The 16,694-nt window shown below is 50.7% G+C and overlaps 1 protein-coding gene across 3 annotated transcripts in view; it reads right to left on the bottom strand.

The window, feature by feature from the left end:
* LOC108928369 (semaphorin-5B-like) overlaps window positions 1-16,694 on the bottom strand; it is a 98,654-nt gene that overhangs the window by 14,805 nt on the left and 67,155 nt on the right. For all 3 annotated transcript variants that reach the window (XM_029256596.1, XM_029256597.1, XM_029256598.1), the window contains exons 9-13: window positions 10,754-10,889; window positions 10,274-10,481; window positions 9,981-10,188; window positions 1,207-1,324; window positions 853-1,034 (exon numbers count right to left, since the gene is read on the bottom strand). In XM_029256596.1, the coding sequence (XP_029112429.1) occupies window positions 853-1,034; window positions 1,207-1,324; window positions 9,981-10,188; window positions 10,274-10,481; window positions 10,754-10,889 (852 nt within the window). The remainder of the gene's footprint in view (window positions 1-852; window positions 1,035-1,206; window positions 1,325-9,980; window positions 10,189-10,273; window positions 10,482-10,753; window positions 10,890-16,694) is intronic.

The following is a 16,694-nucleotide window of genomic DNA, read 5'->3' as shown; positions in this document are numbered from 1 at the left end:
GATTTAATTGCTGCTTCTTATAAAACACCATTCAGCTTCAGCACATGCTGTGGGATGTAATCTTATTCAGCAAGTAGAAGGAACCTCTTGTTTTCGGTAAATGGTATTTGCAGTGTCCTAAATCATTATAATTAAGCAATCCCTGCAAACACAAACAACGGTGATCCAAAAAAATGTTTAGGACGGAGACATTAATGCAGTTTGTGTTTGTAATAAATACAAATGCCATTTCTTTGGCCCCATATGGAAACACAAGCTGTGTTTCACCCCAAGTTGTGAAGTTGTATCTCCGAACCTCCACAAATTGTATTCGATGGAGGCAGAAAAAAACAGTTTCTGTAGGAAAGCCATTGTTTGCAGTTACCTGTAAATAAAATGTATCAGCCAATGGGAAGTAACCGAACTACTTCTGACTGGTCTAACTTCGAACACCGTTCACTTCCATGATACTGCCGAGTATCTTTAAAGGGCATGATGTTGAAGAGTAATGTTGAATGGTATGATGCTGAAGAGCAAGGTTGAACGATTTGATGTTATTGAGTACCATTAAATGGTCTGATGCTGAAGAGTGCAACCAACTGGTACGATATTGAAGATCGCCGTTGATTGCTGTCATGTTGAAGACTACCATTTGATGGTACGATGCTGAAGAGCATGGTTCAATGTTCTGATGTTGCTGAGTACCGTAGAATGGTACGATGTTGAAGACTACCACTAACTGGTACAATGCTGAAGACTGCCGTTCAAGGATATAATGTTGCTTAGTATCACTGAAATTCATGATGTTGAAGACCACTGCCGATTTGTATTATGGTGTGTGTTCCAGACAAAACAGCCAGCGCTATATGCTACCTGGAGCAGTTGGACACCTCCATTGTGGGACCCTGGCAGTTCCATCCACCGCACTGTGGGAGAGGGCTGTCACATGGTCTGGAGTGACACATGCAGGAGCTGGTGCCCTCCCCATCATCATGGCTGCAGGGCTGCCAAGGTGTCCAAGGCCCAAACCCACCATCCACAGTCAGGTTCCGCACCTGCAGCGGCAAGATCAGTTTCATAAGCTGATCAAAGAAGGTGGGAATATAGGAAGACTGCTAACTCAGGGTGGCTGGATTATGTAAATTGAGTTACACAGTGATGTTAGGTAAAGTACTATGCCAATCCAGGAGACTGTGTGCTACATGCGACTCTTGACCCCGCTCCTACCGGGCACGCAGTGATGTTCTGGCTCCACTGGCTCATGTTGGAACTGTCCTCAATGGTGGTGCAGCGCCTCTGTTTTCGGTCCCAGCCGCAATAGGGGTCCCGGGAATCCAGGCAGAGCCTGCGGGTATAGAAGTAGAAAACTGGAAAATCCCCAACTGAACACAAAGAGCCAACGGAAGGACGTAAATACGTTGTGTCCTAAAGAACCGCTACGGAGTGAAGCTTGCTCTGTGGCACAGAATATTTTGAAGCTCCCAAAACAGCAGGGGGGCAAACTGGAGAGCGATTTGGTCTCGACAACAAATTAAGAAATTGAAGTGCTAAGACAGAGGTCCAGCTGTGTGGCTCACCCAGGGTCCCAACCCCCTACCTTCAGATGAGCATCTTTCTGGCTCAGACCCATTTCTCCACACAAGTGAATCTGTTCATGGTCCAGTACAGCAAGAACAAGTGTAACACACCATGCTGCAGGTCACTTTGCTCAACGGAAATCTTGTCACAGGACTGACTTAGCCTAGAGGTAGATGTTCAACTCTGAGGCTCCCTTAGTGCTGCCTTAGGACTGTTTAAAAATCCCTGTAGTGAGTGTAAGCCAGCAATGGGAGGTTCCTGAGCCCTCAAGCCTCTTGTTCAGACCCGGCATTGCTTTGGAGGCAGCTTATACCCTCTCGAGCGGGTCCTCCAATGGATATTTCGCACAGAGCAGCACGAGAACCAAGCTGCCGCAGCAAAATTCCCAGATCAGCATCCGGTAGCAACAGGACCAAAGGGCTGCAACTAGCTACACCCAACATTTAAGCCTTTTTCAATTTAAGCACCATGGCAGGAAGGTATCATTTCAGTTTCGTTAATCCTCGAGAGTCATGGGTTGCATTTCCAGGAACCTGCAAGACCAAGGCAGTTGCTGGAGTCACGGGAAACGGAATCGCTGTAGCGGGACATTATCCATTTGCCGCATAATAGAAATGGGCACCTTGGTGACTGATGAGTGGTCAACGTGGTGACTGTGGATGATGACATGGAGGTGAAGACCCAGCACAGAGAGCACAGGATCATCTGTCCACATGCAGCACCTCAATGCACATTACAGCCTTCTTGCCATACCACCCGCCATTCCCCTAACCTGGCGTGACAGAGCGTAACCGAATCCTCGCTGTAATTGCCACCGAGGGACATATATTCACACTGACACGCCGTTGAGCCCAAACGCTGGGGCATTGTGTTCATAACCTCATAAACCATCACCGCAAGGACCTGGGGGAACCACGCGTGTCATTCAGTACTTAACGTCCATCCCGATGAAATAGGACGCTTTGCAGTTCATCCCAGCGGGCAATCATATAGCAGGGCACCGGCGATGGCCAGGGGAGGGATCCATTTCAAAGGGCTGCTTTGTAGGTCAAGCACTGCTTGGACCTGAATAAAGACGATTAGGCCACAAGCAAGAGGGGAATAAGAGCGCCTCAGCCCGTGTTTTCAGAGGAACGGGATTTCAGGTCACTGGGATGGGGTGAGGAGGGGGTTGAGCAGGGAACGGGGTCATGATACTAGCTGGCAGTGAGTTCGCCCTGCAGGTTCTGACAGCGGAGCTCATCTGGCATTGCTTCAGAGGTAATACAAGTCAAGAGGGTGGGGTTTTACAGGGCCGCTCTGCTGCTATGTCCTTACCTTAGCCAGGGCTCCCATTTCCCCTCTCACAGCCCTCAGCCTCATGAAAAATTTAGATCACAAATTAAGTGGGATGAGTGTGTTTAGAGCTACTCCGTGCTCCATGTCACTCACTGGGCTTATGGCCACATTTGCACTATCAGGTACATTATTTTGAGACTTTGGTGCCATAATGACTTATTGGAGACTATGAATTAAAGGCAGAAGACAGCAATCCAGACTTCCCGAATCATCTGCCGAGGAACGAGTATTATCATCTGCACTCTCAGCCGACCTCTTAACAAGTACAGCTGTGATAGAAGTGAATCGGTTCATGAGATTCAGATCACCCCCTTGCATCAAGAGCAGGTTCTGAAGGTGAACCTTCTACGATTTCTAGGGTCTCGGTAATTACCCGCAACTAACCGCAGTGAACAATTGGGCCCTGGTGCATGAACTGCAGAGCAAATTAATTTACACAAATGTTTCCACCTCGTCTCATTAATTATGGCACAGAAAGTGTCTCACACAAACTTCTGGCCATAAAACCATTCATCCATATAAACGAAGACCACGGTGGCCAGAGATGGAGGCTGGCAGGAATGCTGAGTCGACAGACTGACGCACGGTACGCTGCGGACTTCGCCGTCGCCACCACCATCCTGGGCTGTGAAAACACACCCGCATTCTTGCCTGGCCCCAGCCAGCACTAGCCGTTTTATTTATTTATTTGTCTTTCCTTTGAGCTGAAGTGTGTTACCTTTATGAAACCCCTGGGCCGCCAAGAAAGCTTTGCAAGGTTCTCGGTTACAAACACATCACACTGCGGAACGCGAGGAGTCATTAAAACCGAGGATTTACCCCTTAGCTGGTGGGGAAAGGATATCTCCGCTCCGGTCGCCGGGCTATGAAAAAAGTCCCTCGCTGCCGAAAACACCCGCGATATCTCCCCAACGCGCCCTTCTCCGCTCTGACCGCTCGACAATCCCGAGACGGCCCCGCGCGGAAGTAAATTAGCACGACCGCGGATTTGGTCATTGATGCATCGTTTTAATTCAGGGTCTGTGGGAGCAGGAATCTGGCCCTTTGCTGATAAAGGGTGGTACACGGGCGACGCGTCCGAGCCGGTGTCTGTGGACCCTCGCCAACAGTCATGTATAATTCAGCAACATCCCCCGGTTCGGAGACTGTACAAAAACAGTCAAGGTGGAAAAAACAACACATTGCTGCTTATCAAATGTTAAAGGGGGCACAGGGTAAGTTTAAAATACCCTCTGGAAGACTTGCCTTGACTGCAAACTATAAATCTCCTATTGGATTTAATGGGGGTTTTAAAAGGACAGCGGGATGCAAAACCGACGTCCCTTTTATGGGCCTTTAATATAAGTCATTAAAGGGAGGCAAGTTATTGGCTTGTGTTTCACAGCCCGTCATCAACACACGAGTGTGAACACGGCACAGAAGGGCGTGACACCAGATGTTTATGTCTCGCTCAGCCCGAGGAGGTGTACGGGCACATGTTTGACCTCACAGGCTAACAAATAAACTTTTGTGCTTGAGAGGGGGCATCCCGTCTAAAAAAAAAAAAACCACTAAAATACCAAAGCACATCATTAAAATCTGTGAGAAGTTCCAGTCCAGTGAAATCCGCCATGAGCGATGCCTGTTTAGTGGAGTCCTTCATAGCGATGGAAGCATCTCTCTGCCAGGAAGGGGCAGGCGTTGGGACTCGATCCCCCAGCTGCGGCTGCAAGCAGGACCGGTTTTATAATTAGCCAAACCTATGGGATCGCTGAGGGATGCCTAAATATGCAGGTGCAAAAAATGAAAAATAAATATCGTCGACCAAACGAACTAAATAATCTTGTCTAAAAGCAAGGAAAGTGTTTTGTTCAAAAATTTAAGATCTGCCGCCTTATGCACACATCATATGATGCATGGCCATGCCGTATCTTTGAAATATTGCACCGTATTCTGTAAAACAAACTGCCGGTGTATGCAGTAAATACTACACGTATTTGTTCCCTTAAGGAACTTTTGTGTTCATGTTGAAAATCAGTATTTCTCAGTCCGTTTTCAGTTAAAGTATAAAATTGTGTTCTGTGCATATGTAGTGTTCATATAATAATGTTAATGTACCTGTTATCATAATTCTGAAAAAAATTAATTTTATGCTATAAATTTTAAATACAAATTTATATAAATCTGTATTTATCTAGTAAGGGGGTGCGGTGGCACAGTGGGTTGGACTGGGTCCTGCTCTCTAGTGGGTCTGGGGTTCGAGTCCCGCTTGGGGTGCCTTGCGATGGACTGGCGTCCCGTCCTGGGTGTGTCCCCTCCCCCTCCGGCCTTATGCCCTGTGTGTTGCCGGGTAGGCTCCGGTTCCCCGCAACCCCGTATGGGACAAGCAGTTCAGAAAGTGTGTGTTTAAAATAAAATATATTTTATATATTGGTGTCAGGTTTGGCCTGTATCCTCTCTCTTGTGGGTCTGGGGTTCGAGTCCTGCTTGGGGTGCCTTGTGATGGACTGACGTCCCATCCTGGGTGTGTCCCCTCCCTCTCCAACCTTGCGCCCTGTGTTGCCGGGTTTGGCTCCGGTTCGCCGCGACCCCGGTTGGGACAAGTGGTTTCAGACAGTGTGTGTGTGACTATATATTGGCATACATACAGTATGTGTGTGTACCTTTATTAATCGGGAGATACGAGTGTAAGGGGTGCCCCATTGACTGTTTCCTGGGGCGCCAAGAAGCCCTCACGCTGGTCCTCGCTACTGGGGATCTGTGCTGAACTTCAGATCTTCAGCTCTGTCTCACCTGGCCATCACTCTGAAACCTTTAGCCCCCCTGACGGAGCATACCCGGGGATATTGCCGAAAATTTGGCACCACTTGTTATGAACAACCCAATCCGTAAGCTTTATGAGCCTGCATAAAGAGGAGGAAAGAAAATGCTCCGGCAAGCTTTTTTTTTTTTTTTTTAAAACTCCGTGAAACTTATGAGACATACTTCCCTGACTGATGGTTGATAAATCACGGTTGCCACGGAAATTGCTTTAATTCTGGAAGTCAGCCAGGGGAGCGCGGGTTAAAAGCTAAACATTATAGAGCCAGTAATAAATACTTTCAGTTTGTGACGGCAGCCCTGTCGGTCCCCAAAGGCACCCGACCGTGTGCTGGAGTCAACTCTGGAAGCCGGAGCCATTAATGTCTTTGTGTTTCAGCAGTCTGCTGACAAGGTGGCGGCAACAACACACCGTAAATTCAGCCTGTCTTCACACTGGGATGTATTTGTGTGTACGGTGTGTGTGTGTGTGTGTAGGTGGAAAGGTTTATCGGCTAAGAGATGAGGATTTTCACACCGAAAGGCAATAAAGTCATTACATCTCTGGTAGGCCTTTGACCCCTGGTCACCCCCGGGTTGTTGCCGGGGGCAGAAACGGTCCGGCCACCTTCGATACAGCTCCGCTCTCATTGAACACCCGGGAGACCAGCGACGGACGCAGGCATCCTCCAAATTAGCGAATGAATGGGACGAGCTACTGGAAGCCTGAAGAACGCAGACAAAAACACTCGCTTGCACTCATCATTTAAAGCATTTCCCAGCCTGAGGAAAGGATGAGGGACGCTGTGAAGTATGGTAACCATGGGCCCTTTTTCGCAGGAATTCCTCTCATCGGAGCCCATTTAAGCGAAAACAATTAAAGCATTAGCATACAAGCGGCCCCAAAGCTCCGAGGACAGTATATACCTGGACATTTAATTTAGCCGCTGCTCTGGAACGAGTGCACAGGGATTAAGAAGCAGGTAACCCACGGGGAGCGCTCGTCATAAGGCTATTTGTGGTTTCGCTGGTTCACGCTGACTCATTCCCACAAAGTGCTCCGGAGAGACCACTGACCTCATCTTCCCATGTGGTCAGAGCTGCTAGCTAGCGCAGCGGTTAAGAAATAGTCACCGGACAGCTGTCGCAGGACACCCAGCAGGGTAAATTGGTAGTGTGCGTCTTTACGCTAAGCGAAGAACAACACAATGGGAAACAACCTTGTCGCGGGGTACAGCAGAGTATGGAAGTGGTTAGTCGGTGGTCCTCTCCTACTCACGGTTGAGTCACTCTTGGATCAATGAAAACCGAAGGAAAACAATCTGTGATTGTTCCCTCAAACAATCATTGTCTGAACCGCTTGTCCCACACGGGGTCGCGGGGAGCCAGAGCCTAACCCGGCAACACAGGGCGTAGGGCTGGCGGGGGACACACCCAGGACGGGACGCCAGTCCATCGCAAGGCACCCCAAGCAAGACTTGAACCCCAGACCCACCGGAGAGCAGGACTGTTTACCCCCTCGCAGCGGCACAGCGGGTTTGACTAGGTCCCACTCGCTGCCAGGTCTGGGATTCGAGTCCTGCTTGGGGTGCCTTGCGGCAAACTGGTGTCTCGTCCTGAATGTGTCCCCTCCCCCTCCAGCCTTGAGCCCTGTGCGGCCGGGTTAGGTTCTGGTTCACCGCGACCCCACTTGGGATGAGTGATTTTAGCCACCTTACCCCCTCTAGATGCTCTGGTGCATCGGCGGTCCACAGTTCCTAGAGTCAGAGGTTTACCACACCCATGAGGTGCACCTACATCACTTGAAGCAGCAGCAGGTGAAGGCGACGGTGAGAAAACCCTCCGGTGGTCCCACTCGCCAGTTGAGTGGGCCGCAGCGCGCTAAATGAGCTTCTCGCTGAAGGAGCGGGTGCTGAGCTCCGGGCACCAGGGGACGTCCAAGCGGTCAAATGTAATTACATAAAGGGAGACGCAGAGACCTGGGCTGCACGGAGGAGGGCCATGCATCAAGTCCTTCACAAAGAGCTCTTGAAAGGTGACCCAGCCAGGTATTAAACTGAGTTTTGCACGGCGCCACACGTTGAATGCAAAGTCATCGGGGGGAAGATAGCAGGGAAAAAAGCATCATTTTGCTTTTGCTTTGAATCTGTGATTACGGCGGAAAAAAAAAAAAAGAATGAATGCAGTGTTTCCGAGACGTTCTCCTTTATCTCGCCCTGCTTTGACTCTGCGCACCAGGGAAAACGGACATGTCCACGTGCTCCGGTGGGCAGGGGGAGGGGGAGGCAGACGCTGTGAGCTACCCGTTTGTCCGCCATACACAACCCGTGCCATTCATACGAGGCTTTCTGTCCGTGCCTATTTGCAGAGGGCTGCAGGCTCTAAAAAAAGACGGGGTATTTTTAAGAGGAAGCGGAAAATAGGGAAAGACTCTAGAAACGGCCATGTCACATTCAAATGAGGTGGAGGAAAGTGACAGCAGAGCAGCCGGAAAAGTCAGGGATGATTGACCCTGTTTGGTATTAGGTGTAATGACAGCCATTATATGTGAATCAGAGGGACACATGCAGCAAACCCCAAAAGGCATGAAGGCCTTTACAATAAGATGATTATATCTGCTGAAACCGGTTTTGAGAAATCTGGCTTTAGAGCTCCGAGTTCTAATGGGACTGTGTAGCCCAAACTTAGAATTCAAAAAGTTCTGTCCTACTTCTAGACCTAGTTGGAGGCACGGGAGCTCTGACTGGTGGAACGAAACTGTCTGCGGGCACTGGGGAATGTCCTCATATCACCTTGTCATGTTGTAAACACAGGGAAACACACAGCGGGGAGCGTAGCGTCTCCCCACGGATGGAGCTCAGAGCTGCAAAGAAGAAGGAAGGAAAACACCGGCAAACTCGTCCGCTCCGTTTCCGTCCCAAAACGCCAATAACCTCCCACGGTGGGGGTCTTCAGGAAGGCGAGGTGAGAGATAGGCGGTAGACCGATCGAGTCGAACCGGCTCCACGATGCCCCTCCAGCAGGAATGTCTGAGAAATGACTGCTCAGCGAAAACAACCATCTGTGCCAGAACCTGCTGCATCTAACTGGGCAGGTCGACGATGACAGTACTTTGCTGATGGGGGACAGTCCGGTCCGAACGGAGGACCCCCAACCGCAGCGTCACCCTAATTTGTAAAACCAAAGGGGAGGAAACACCAGCCATCCCATTCCTCAAATCTCACTGATGGAAATCATTTGAAAAGGTCTGTCTGTACCCAACAGCACATCATCGAAAGAACTTCCCCTTGTTGGAAAAACTCAACAGAGAGGGAGAGGATCTCTGCCGAAAAATGCATCCACATTTATTCCTTTAACTGATGCCTTTCCTCCATACAAAGCTAGATTTGCACACTAAACTACTTAGAATGATTTACCCATTTACACAGCTGGGTGGGGGGGCATGGTGGCGCAGCGGGTTGGACCGGGTCCTGCTCTCTGGTGGGTCTGGGGTTCGAGTTCCGCTTGGGGTGCTTTGCGATGGACTGGCGTCCCGCCCCGGGTGTGTCCCCTCCCCCTCCAGCCTTGCACCTTGTGATGCCGGGTGAGGCTCCCGTCCACCGCAGCCCCGCTTGGGACAAGCGGTTTCAGACAATGTGTGTGTGCAAGAGACACAGCTGGGTAGTTTTTACTGTATCAGTTCAGAGTAAATACCTTGATCAGGAGCAAGGATTCAGATTCAGAACCTTCTAATTGCAAAGTGATGTTCAAGGTGATCAGCGCTGTACCACCTGCCGCTCACATCTCAGGAGAAACCTGTGGTTGAGTTTGGGCTGAACTCAAGTTGCAAAATTTCTCTCGGTTGGATTCACAGGGACTTTAGAGATTTGCCACAAGACAGTCAGTGCAGTGAAAAGTTTGATTCCTCTTTATGAAAACATTCTTTTTCGTGGATCATTCGGTGGACAAGTTTGATGAGGAAACCAGCTGCCGGGGTCTTCCCAGCTCGTCTGCAGCACGGACATGTAGGACACTTGTGTGATGTTGCGCTTTCACTTCGTCTCACACGCACGTTGCCCCGGTTGCTCAGGTGAGCTCACGCTTGCGAATGGTAACGTACATTCGTTTCGTGTAGCTCCCACATCACCCTGCACGAGATGTTCTCCGCGGCTTGCTGGAGAACATTCCCCAGACAGTCACTCAGTACAGAAGAATACATTGTTAAAAGCTCAGTAAAAGTCAGATTTTATAACGTTGACGCAGGCTGTAAAATCACAGGCAGAAAATGGGTTTCATAAATGTAATATGGGCCTAAGCTGTTCACTTACTTTTCGGTTTTGTAGTTTGAACATCTCTCCAGAGGGATCTTCAGCACTCTGTTGTTCAAACCAACGAAGAGCGACCGGTCGCTGTGGAGGATCTGCAGGCTCAAGATCGGCTCCTGCACGCCTTCCGGAAGGAGCTTCATCTCCTCCAGATAGCACCCGCGTATGCTCTTGTTGGTTGTGGCGAGGACCTTCAGGATGGTGCCGTACTCTGTGCGGTGAAGCAAGAGGCACCTTGATGAAACCTGTGACAAACAGCACAGCGCAAACCCCACAACATCTGCCTCGCCTCTTACCCGTGCCGATGTACATGACGTGGTAGAGCGTGTCCCGGCCCTGCACAATGTCCACCACCAGCTTGGAGAACCGTACATTGTCCTGCGTGACCAGCGGGTCCACGGAGATGGGCTGCACCACGTCATTCATGAGGAAGAGCCGTTGGGCATCCTGTAGGCTGCGCTCCGTCAGGTTCTCGTTGGGGCCGCTGTCCTTGATGGTGCCGCACTGGGAGGAAGGGAGTTGGGAAAGGTGGCGAACAGAGACGGAGTGGGAGGAGGAGAAGGACCTAAGTGTGACGTTCCAGACGTAGGAACCGACCTCACTGAAACACTACATTTCCTAGTTAATGGTGCTGGACACCAGAAGGTGTGTTTCTGTTGAGTAGACGTAGATGTCAAGGGAGAGCTAAAGAGAAGACCAGCAGAGAGCCTGACCTTGGAAACATTGTCTTCTACACAACGAAGCCTGGCAAACACAAAAGAGTCGAGCTCTTGTACCTGGAAGTTGGGGATGGGATTAGGTGTGGGCACCCAGGCGGAACGAGGGTTTTCCTGGGTGCGGAAGGGCCCGTTGAAGGCCTGTGTGATGGCGCTCAGGTTGAAGGCGCAGACTGCAGAGGCGGCGATGCTGTTCCTGATGTAGGGAACGATGCAGAGAGAGAAAGAACAACAAAATGGAATAAGCAACCTAACAAGATAGGATTCGCCCCGACCTTGGAAAACGAATGAACACTCGGGGACGTTATCTCCTCAAAGGAGAAATGCTTTCTATTCATTGGACGCCCTATAGTCTCGTACTATCTGTGCAATGCTCACCGCAATGGCACCGGTGCGGCTCTGCAGAAGCTGTAGCGGCGCCCCAAGAGTGCGATGGGCAGGATCTTTATCGGTGGAATTCAGCCAGCCTGTACCGTGTTGTACCGCGGACACTGATGCAATGTCAAGTCAATAAAAGCCCGACTTGGACGGCCAAGTGCTTGTAGCGGACATCGCTAAAATCTTTACCCTGAGATTCGCTGCTCCTGGGGCTCACAGGGTTCGCAGTAAACGACTTTTCATCCAGCGCTGCCGCAAACTGCTTAATTTCTTCTCGGGGATACAGAACATGTTGTGCACTTGCTACAATGACTGTCCCTTTCAGCCTCCGTGGACGCAATCATTTCCTCATTTCAGCCGTGCAAATTAAAACGAGAGTTCCATTTTACGCAACACAAAGCACAGCGCTTCGGTGTTCGCGTCGCCGGCCGGTGAACGAGCTCCGGGTTGTGCCTCTGGGTGAAGGGGAGTGTGGTTAATTGGACCTGGGATTCACCCCCCATCCAGCAATGGAAAAGCGCCTCCCCTACCTACAGGATTAATGAGTCTGATAATTGCGTCCTGGAGGAGTTGGATCGTGTGTAGTGAGTGGCACGAGCTACAGATGGGCTAGGCAACTTGGAAACAGGTCCCGTCCTGGCTGAACTTCTTCTCGACGTGTGCGGCTGGGGGACAGATGGGCGTCCAGGTGGGGCGGGCTGATCTTCTCCACCTTGGCAATGCCCCGTTGGTTCTCCGGCACCATGTCTCCAAGTGCCCTCAAACCGCAGAGCCCGCTGCCAGAACTGCCCGCAAACGGAGCTCGGAAACACAGACCAACAGCAGGCAACAACCCGGCCCTTCTGAGATCTCAGATGTTCTCAGATGCTAATGCAGTCCGTGGGAGAGGGAGGGGCTGGGGGCGGGGCTTGTGGCACGACAAGCGGAGGAGCCTAACTGCTTGCCGAGCCCCGGTCGCACTTTGACGGAAGCCGAACGCATCATCGCTTTAAGGGCGGTAAGGCAGCGGTAGGCGGAAGAAGGGGAACAGGATGTGGCCTTTTTAAATCCACCGGGGCCTTCTCCGAAATCTGTGCTGGCCTACAATTCGGACGGACGGACAAGGGAACGCAAGAAACACTTTCACCGGAGAGAGAAACGGAGCGAGGCTCTTTTACAGAGGTGAGGGCAGATGCCTGCTGGGAAACGGAAGCCCGGCAGGCAAATTTCCAACTGAAAAGCTTCTGCGTGTCACTTTAAGGTTCACGTCCGGCGTCCTGATGGACACGAGGTTGCGTGTGCGCACAGACATTCCTAACCCCGACTTCTTAGAGTAACGGAAGTTCAATGACCTCTCTCTCCCAGTGTGTGCGCACATATGGTGTGTGTATGTGTGTAGCAGTCGTGTGGTGCCAGCCATGTGCGAGACTGAAATTCCTCCCTCCGCACGTGTCCTCGGCACATCAAGCCAAACCGCCGCAGAAAAGCGCTGAGCGAGCACATTCTCTGATGCGCCGGCTTCGGCGTAGCCCCCTCCCCAGGACCTCCGCGCAGCCGTCCCCCCCGGAAGCAGAGCGCGGTCCCGCAGCGGTCGTCAGCCACCGGGGAGTCTGGGAAATCGTACGCATCACATCTCGAAATCACATTACTGTCAGTGTTTCAGCTTCGCCGAACGCCTGCTTTGCTTTGCAGCGGAGGAGGAAGAAACGCCGGCTCAGCAAATTCTCGCAGCGCAGCGCAGAAATTGAACGGCGGCCTGGCTACATAAATATCTCCACTTCAAAGAAATGTAATTCTCTGGTACTGAACTCAAACAACAGCATTAACCTCAGGGACAGAAGCGGTAACGCGATGCCTGAGAGCGTAGTTACTTTGTACACCTTCCGAGAGCGGAGCTGTTTATTACCCGGACTCCGCGGGACGGACCGGGCTCCTCGCCGAGATGCCGACTTGGGCCTTGAATGAACGTGATCGGAGGGGGGCGCGGTGGCGCAGCGGGTTGGACCAGGTCCTGCTCTGGGGTTCGAGTCCCGCTTGGGGTGCCTTGCGGAGGACTGGCGTCCCGTCCTGGGTGTGTCCCCTCCCCCTCCGGCCTTACGCCCTGTGTTACCGGGTTAGGCTCCGGTTCCCCGTGACCCCGTATGGGACAAGCGGTTCGGAAAATGTGTGTGTGTGTGAACGTGATCGCGAGTGAAAATAAAGGTATTAAAATGTGATAACATACATCCACAAATAGTGGGGTCCCTTACAACATAAAAGCGCTACAATGGATTATGAAAATTATTGCACATTATTTTAACATATATTTAAAATAATTCTGCAACTTTTATTTCGACAAATTTATACAGATGCTCCTCGACTTACGATTTTTTCGACTTTACGATGGTGAGCTGGCGACAGACATTCGGTAGAAACCATACTTCGAATTTTGATTTTTTCCCAGGCAAGCGATATGTGGTGCGATACTCTCTTGCGATGCTGGGCAACGATCCGCATCTTCCAGTCTGTCACGCGATTGCGTTTTCCGCATCCATAATGTCACAGGAACACCCATCTGTGTCTCCTGCTACTGGTGGGAAGAAGAAGAGGAGGGCGATTACTCTTGAGGAGAAACTCAAGATAATTACCGAGCATGAAGGCGGCAAGCCCGTAATGGCCATCCCACGTATGCTACGCTATGATGCTCGGTAGGTTAGGTGTATTAAATGCATTTCACGGGGACCACCTGTACTGAAATAGCAGTATATTGCCATTTCCCAATTTCTAGGAGAGCAGGTAGCGTAGTGCTTAGAGATGCTGCCTTTGGACTAACTTGCTCCAGCGAAATTGCCCAGCCTATTAAATGGGTAAACAAATGTAAGTATGTTGCTTGGAGAACAGCCTTTACCACATAAATACCTTTACACGGCGATAAATTGAGTCTTCCTCTTGTATGTTTACAAGTCAGAGTCTGCAGGTAACAACGAAGGTCCAAATATTAAATTCTACATTGAGATTTATTTATTTATCAGACACTTTTCTCCAAAGCGACTTCCAATGAACTCTGTGTGGTATTACCAGCCCACACACCTTATTCACCGTGGTGACTTACACTGCTAGATACACTACTCACACTGGGTCACTCATCCATACATCAGTGGAACACACTCTCTCTCTGTGTCACTCACTCACTATTGGGAAACCTAAACAGCATGTCTTTGGAGTGTGGGTGGAAACCAGAGCACTCTTGATCCCCAAAATATTAACACTTTCCACACATTTTGTGCTACTAGCAGTAATTTTCTGGGCATTGTAAAATATGTCCAGTCATTTTCATGGGGAGAAAGCCTTTTATTTGGGTTAATTTTTAATTTTAGGTGACGTGTTGCATGGAACTGACTGTATTTTCTCCAGAGATAACGAACCCCATTAGGTGAGGGATTTATGGATATGTGTACATCTCCCTCCGCTGTCAGCGGTCATCATTTCCAAAGTTCTAGCGCTGAAAACACAGCACTGACCCAGCGGATCTGGGCTCTGCAGGCCTTTACCTGCCCGGGACCGACGGGAAGAGGCGCCAGCAGAGAGAGCTGGAGTTAATTAAAGCGACCCGCCGCGTTTCGAGACTTAAAGAGGCGGGAAAAACAGCTGAGCCCTGGCCTCCGGCATCACGAACGCGGGCGCACGCACGCACACACACACACACTCTCTCAATCACATTCGCCCTCGCTTTCTCCCCAGTTCTTCAGCCTATTTATGACCAAAACTCCCACGCAGCCCAAGGTTTATTGCAGACAAACGCCATTCTTCACACCGAACTGGATCTCTGTTACTACAGGAGTCCCGGCAGCAGAACTTGAAAGATGAAGAGAGACAGGCTGAGACAGAGACAGACACAAAAGGAGCATGCAAAAAAAAGACACACACACACACACACACACACGCAGAGACACACACGCAGAGACACACACGCGCGCAGTGAGACAGGGGTGCAGTGCGAGATCACTTCTCCCTCCTGGGAAGTCAGCGGGAGATCATGATGTTACGCACGGAGCTGTTCGACGGCGGCTGCTCTCAGGGGTGCTGCGCGACTGCGTGCGTTCAACGCGACGCGCAGACAAACGCGCCCCCCACCCATCCCGCTCCCCTTCCGCTCGCCCGACCCGGAGCGTTATTTGAATACAAACAGATTCCGACATCGACAATCTGCGCCGAGCCCGCCGACATCGCCGGGCTCCCGGCTGGCGCACGCGCCTCGCCGGGGGTGTGCGGCGCATTCGGATTACAAGGCACCCTGAGTCATTTCCTCCTCTAGTGAAGAGGACGATAAAGAAAGTCATAAATCGGAGCTTTGCCTCCTCCAGCTATGAGTCAGGCCACAATTCACCGCCCGCTCACCGGAGGCCCGCAGGCAGCAGCGGGGACTGGAAGCGGAAAGATGCTGCCCAGCATTTCGCGGTTCTGCTTTATGGCTGATATGAGCAGGTCCTAAAAAAACAGCGAGAACCAACTGTTTGGCAGTAAACATTTCTTGTTGTCGATTGAGGCGCCGGATAACAAAAGAGAGAGAAGGACCAGCCTTTTCGGGGTAATTTTGGCCGCTGTTTTCAGCGGTTAGGTTAGAGATTGAAATGACTTCACGATTGGTTTTTTCAGTCAATTTTCCGCGGACGTCCGTCGCACTCGGACGCGTCGCGCGGAGTCAGTAAAAGCATCGGGATTCAAAGGCAGGTACTACGTTTCAAAAGGTGGGGGAAAAAAAACGCGAGCGAAAATTTGGGCAAACCGAACGCTGCTGCTTAAACGCTGCCAACGGCATCGAGAGCGTGTGGCGAGCGGGCATTATTATGGGTCGCTCACCGAAGACACTAAAATTATGCAATATAGTCATAAACGCCGTCATTGCGCAGTTAACGTCACACGTGATTGGCGACAGCACGCTTTAATCGACCGCGCCATTTCCGGGCCACGTTCACTGATGCTCACTTTAGTGACTGCACTCGTAACGTGAGCACATTTCCATTAACGGTTACGCCGGCGACCGAACCTGCGCAAGCTACCGACGAAACTGACCTCTGTGCAGCAGGCACGGCTCACGCGTTGTCTACATGATCATTTTTATTAATAATTTGCTTATTAGAGAGGTAAAATATAACTAGATTCTGCATCAGATGACATCATGGACAAAGGTAATACATTATTACACAGTATTGTATTATACACACACACACACACCTACACACGCTGTCTGAAACCGCTTCTCCCAGGCGGGGTCGCAACAAACTGGAGCCTAGCCCGGCAACACAGGGCGCAAGGCTGGAGGGACAGGGGACACACCCAGGGCGGGATGCCAGTCCACCGCAAGGCACCCCAAGCGGGACTCGAACCCCAAACCCACCACACAGCGAGCCCGGCCAAACCGGCTGCCACACCGTGCCCCCCGTTTTAATATATATGAGATTTAAAATAATTGTGCACCTTTGGGGCTCATTTTCAACATGTAAAGGTTTATTTCAACAAATTTATACTGAATTAGCAGAATATTGCTACTTCCTAATTGTTTAACCTAAAATAGCAGCAGTCATAGGTCCTAGTCATAGGATGCAGATGCCCCCCAGTGATGGGGCTAGCGGTGTGGTTACCAGCAGGGTTTTGGTTCCTAACC

Source organism: Scleropages formosus, chromosome 12, assembly GCF_900964775.1.
Source record: "Scleropages formosus chromosome 12, fSclFor1.1, whole genome shotgun sequence".
Lineage (NCBI taxonomy): Eukaryota > Metazoa > Chordata > Actinopteri > Osteoglossiformes > Osteoglossidae > Scleropages > Scleropages formosus.
This window is presented reverse-complemented; position numbering and strand designations above follow the sequence as displayed.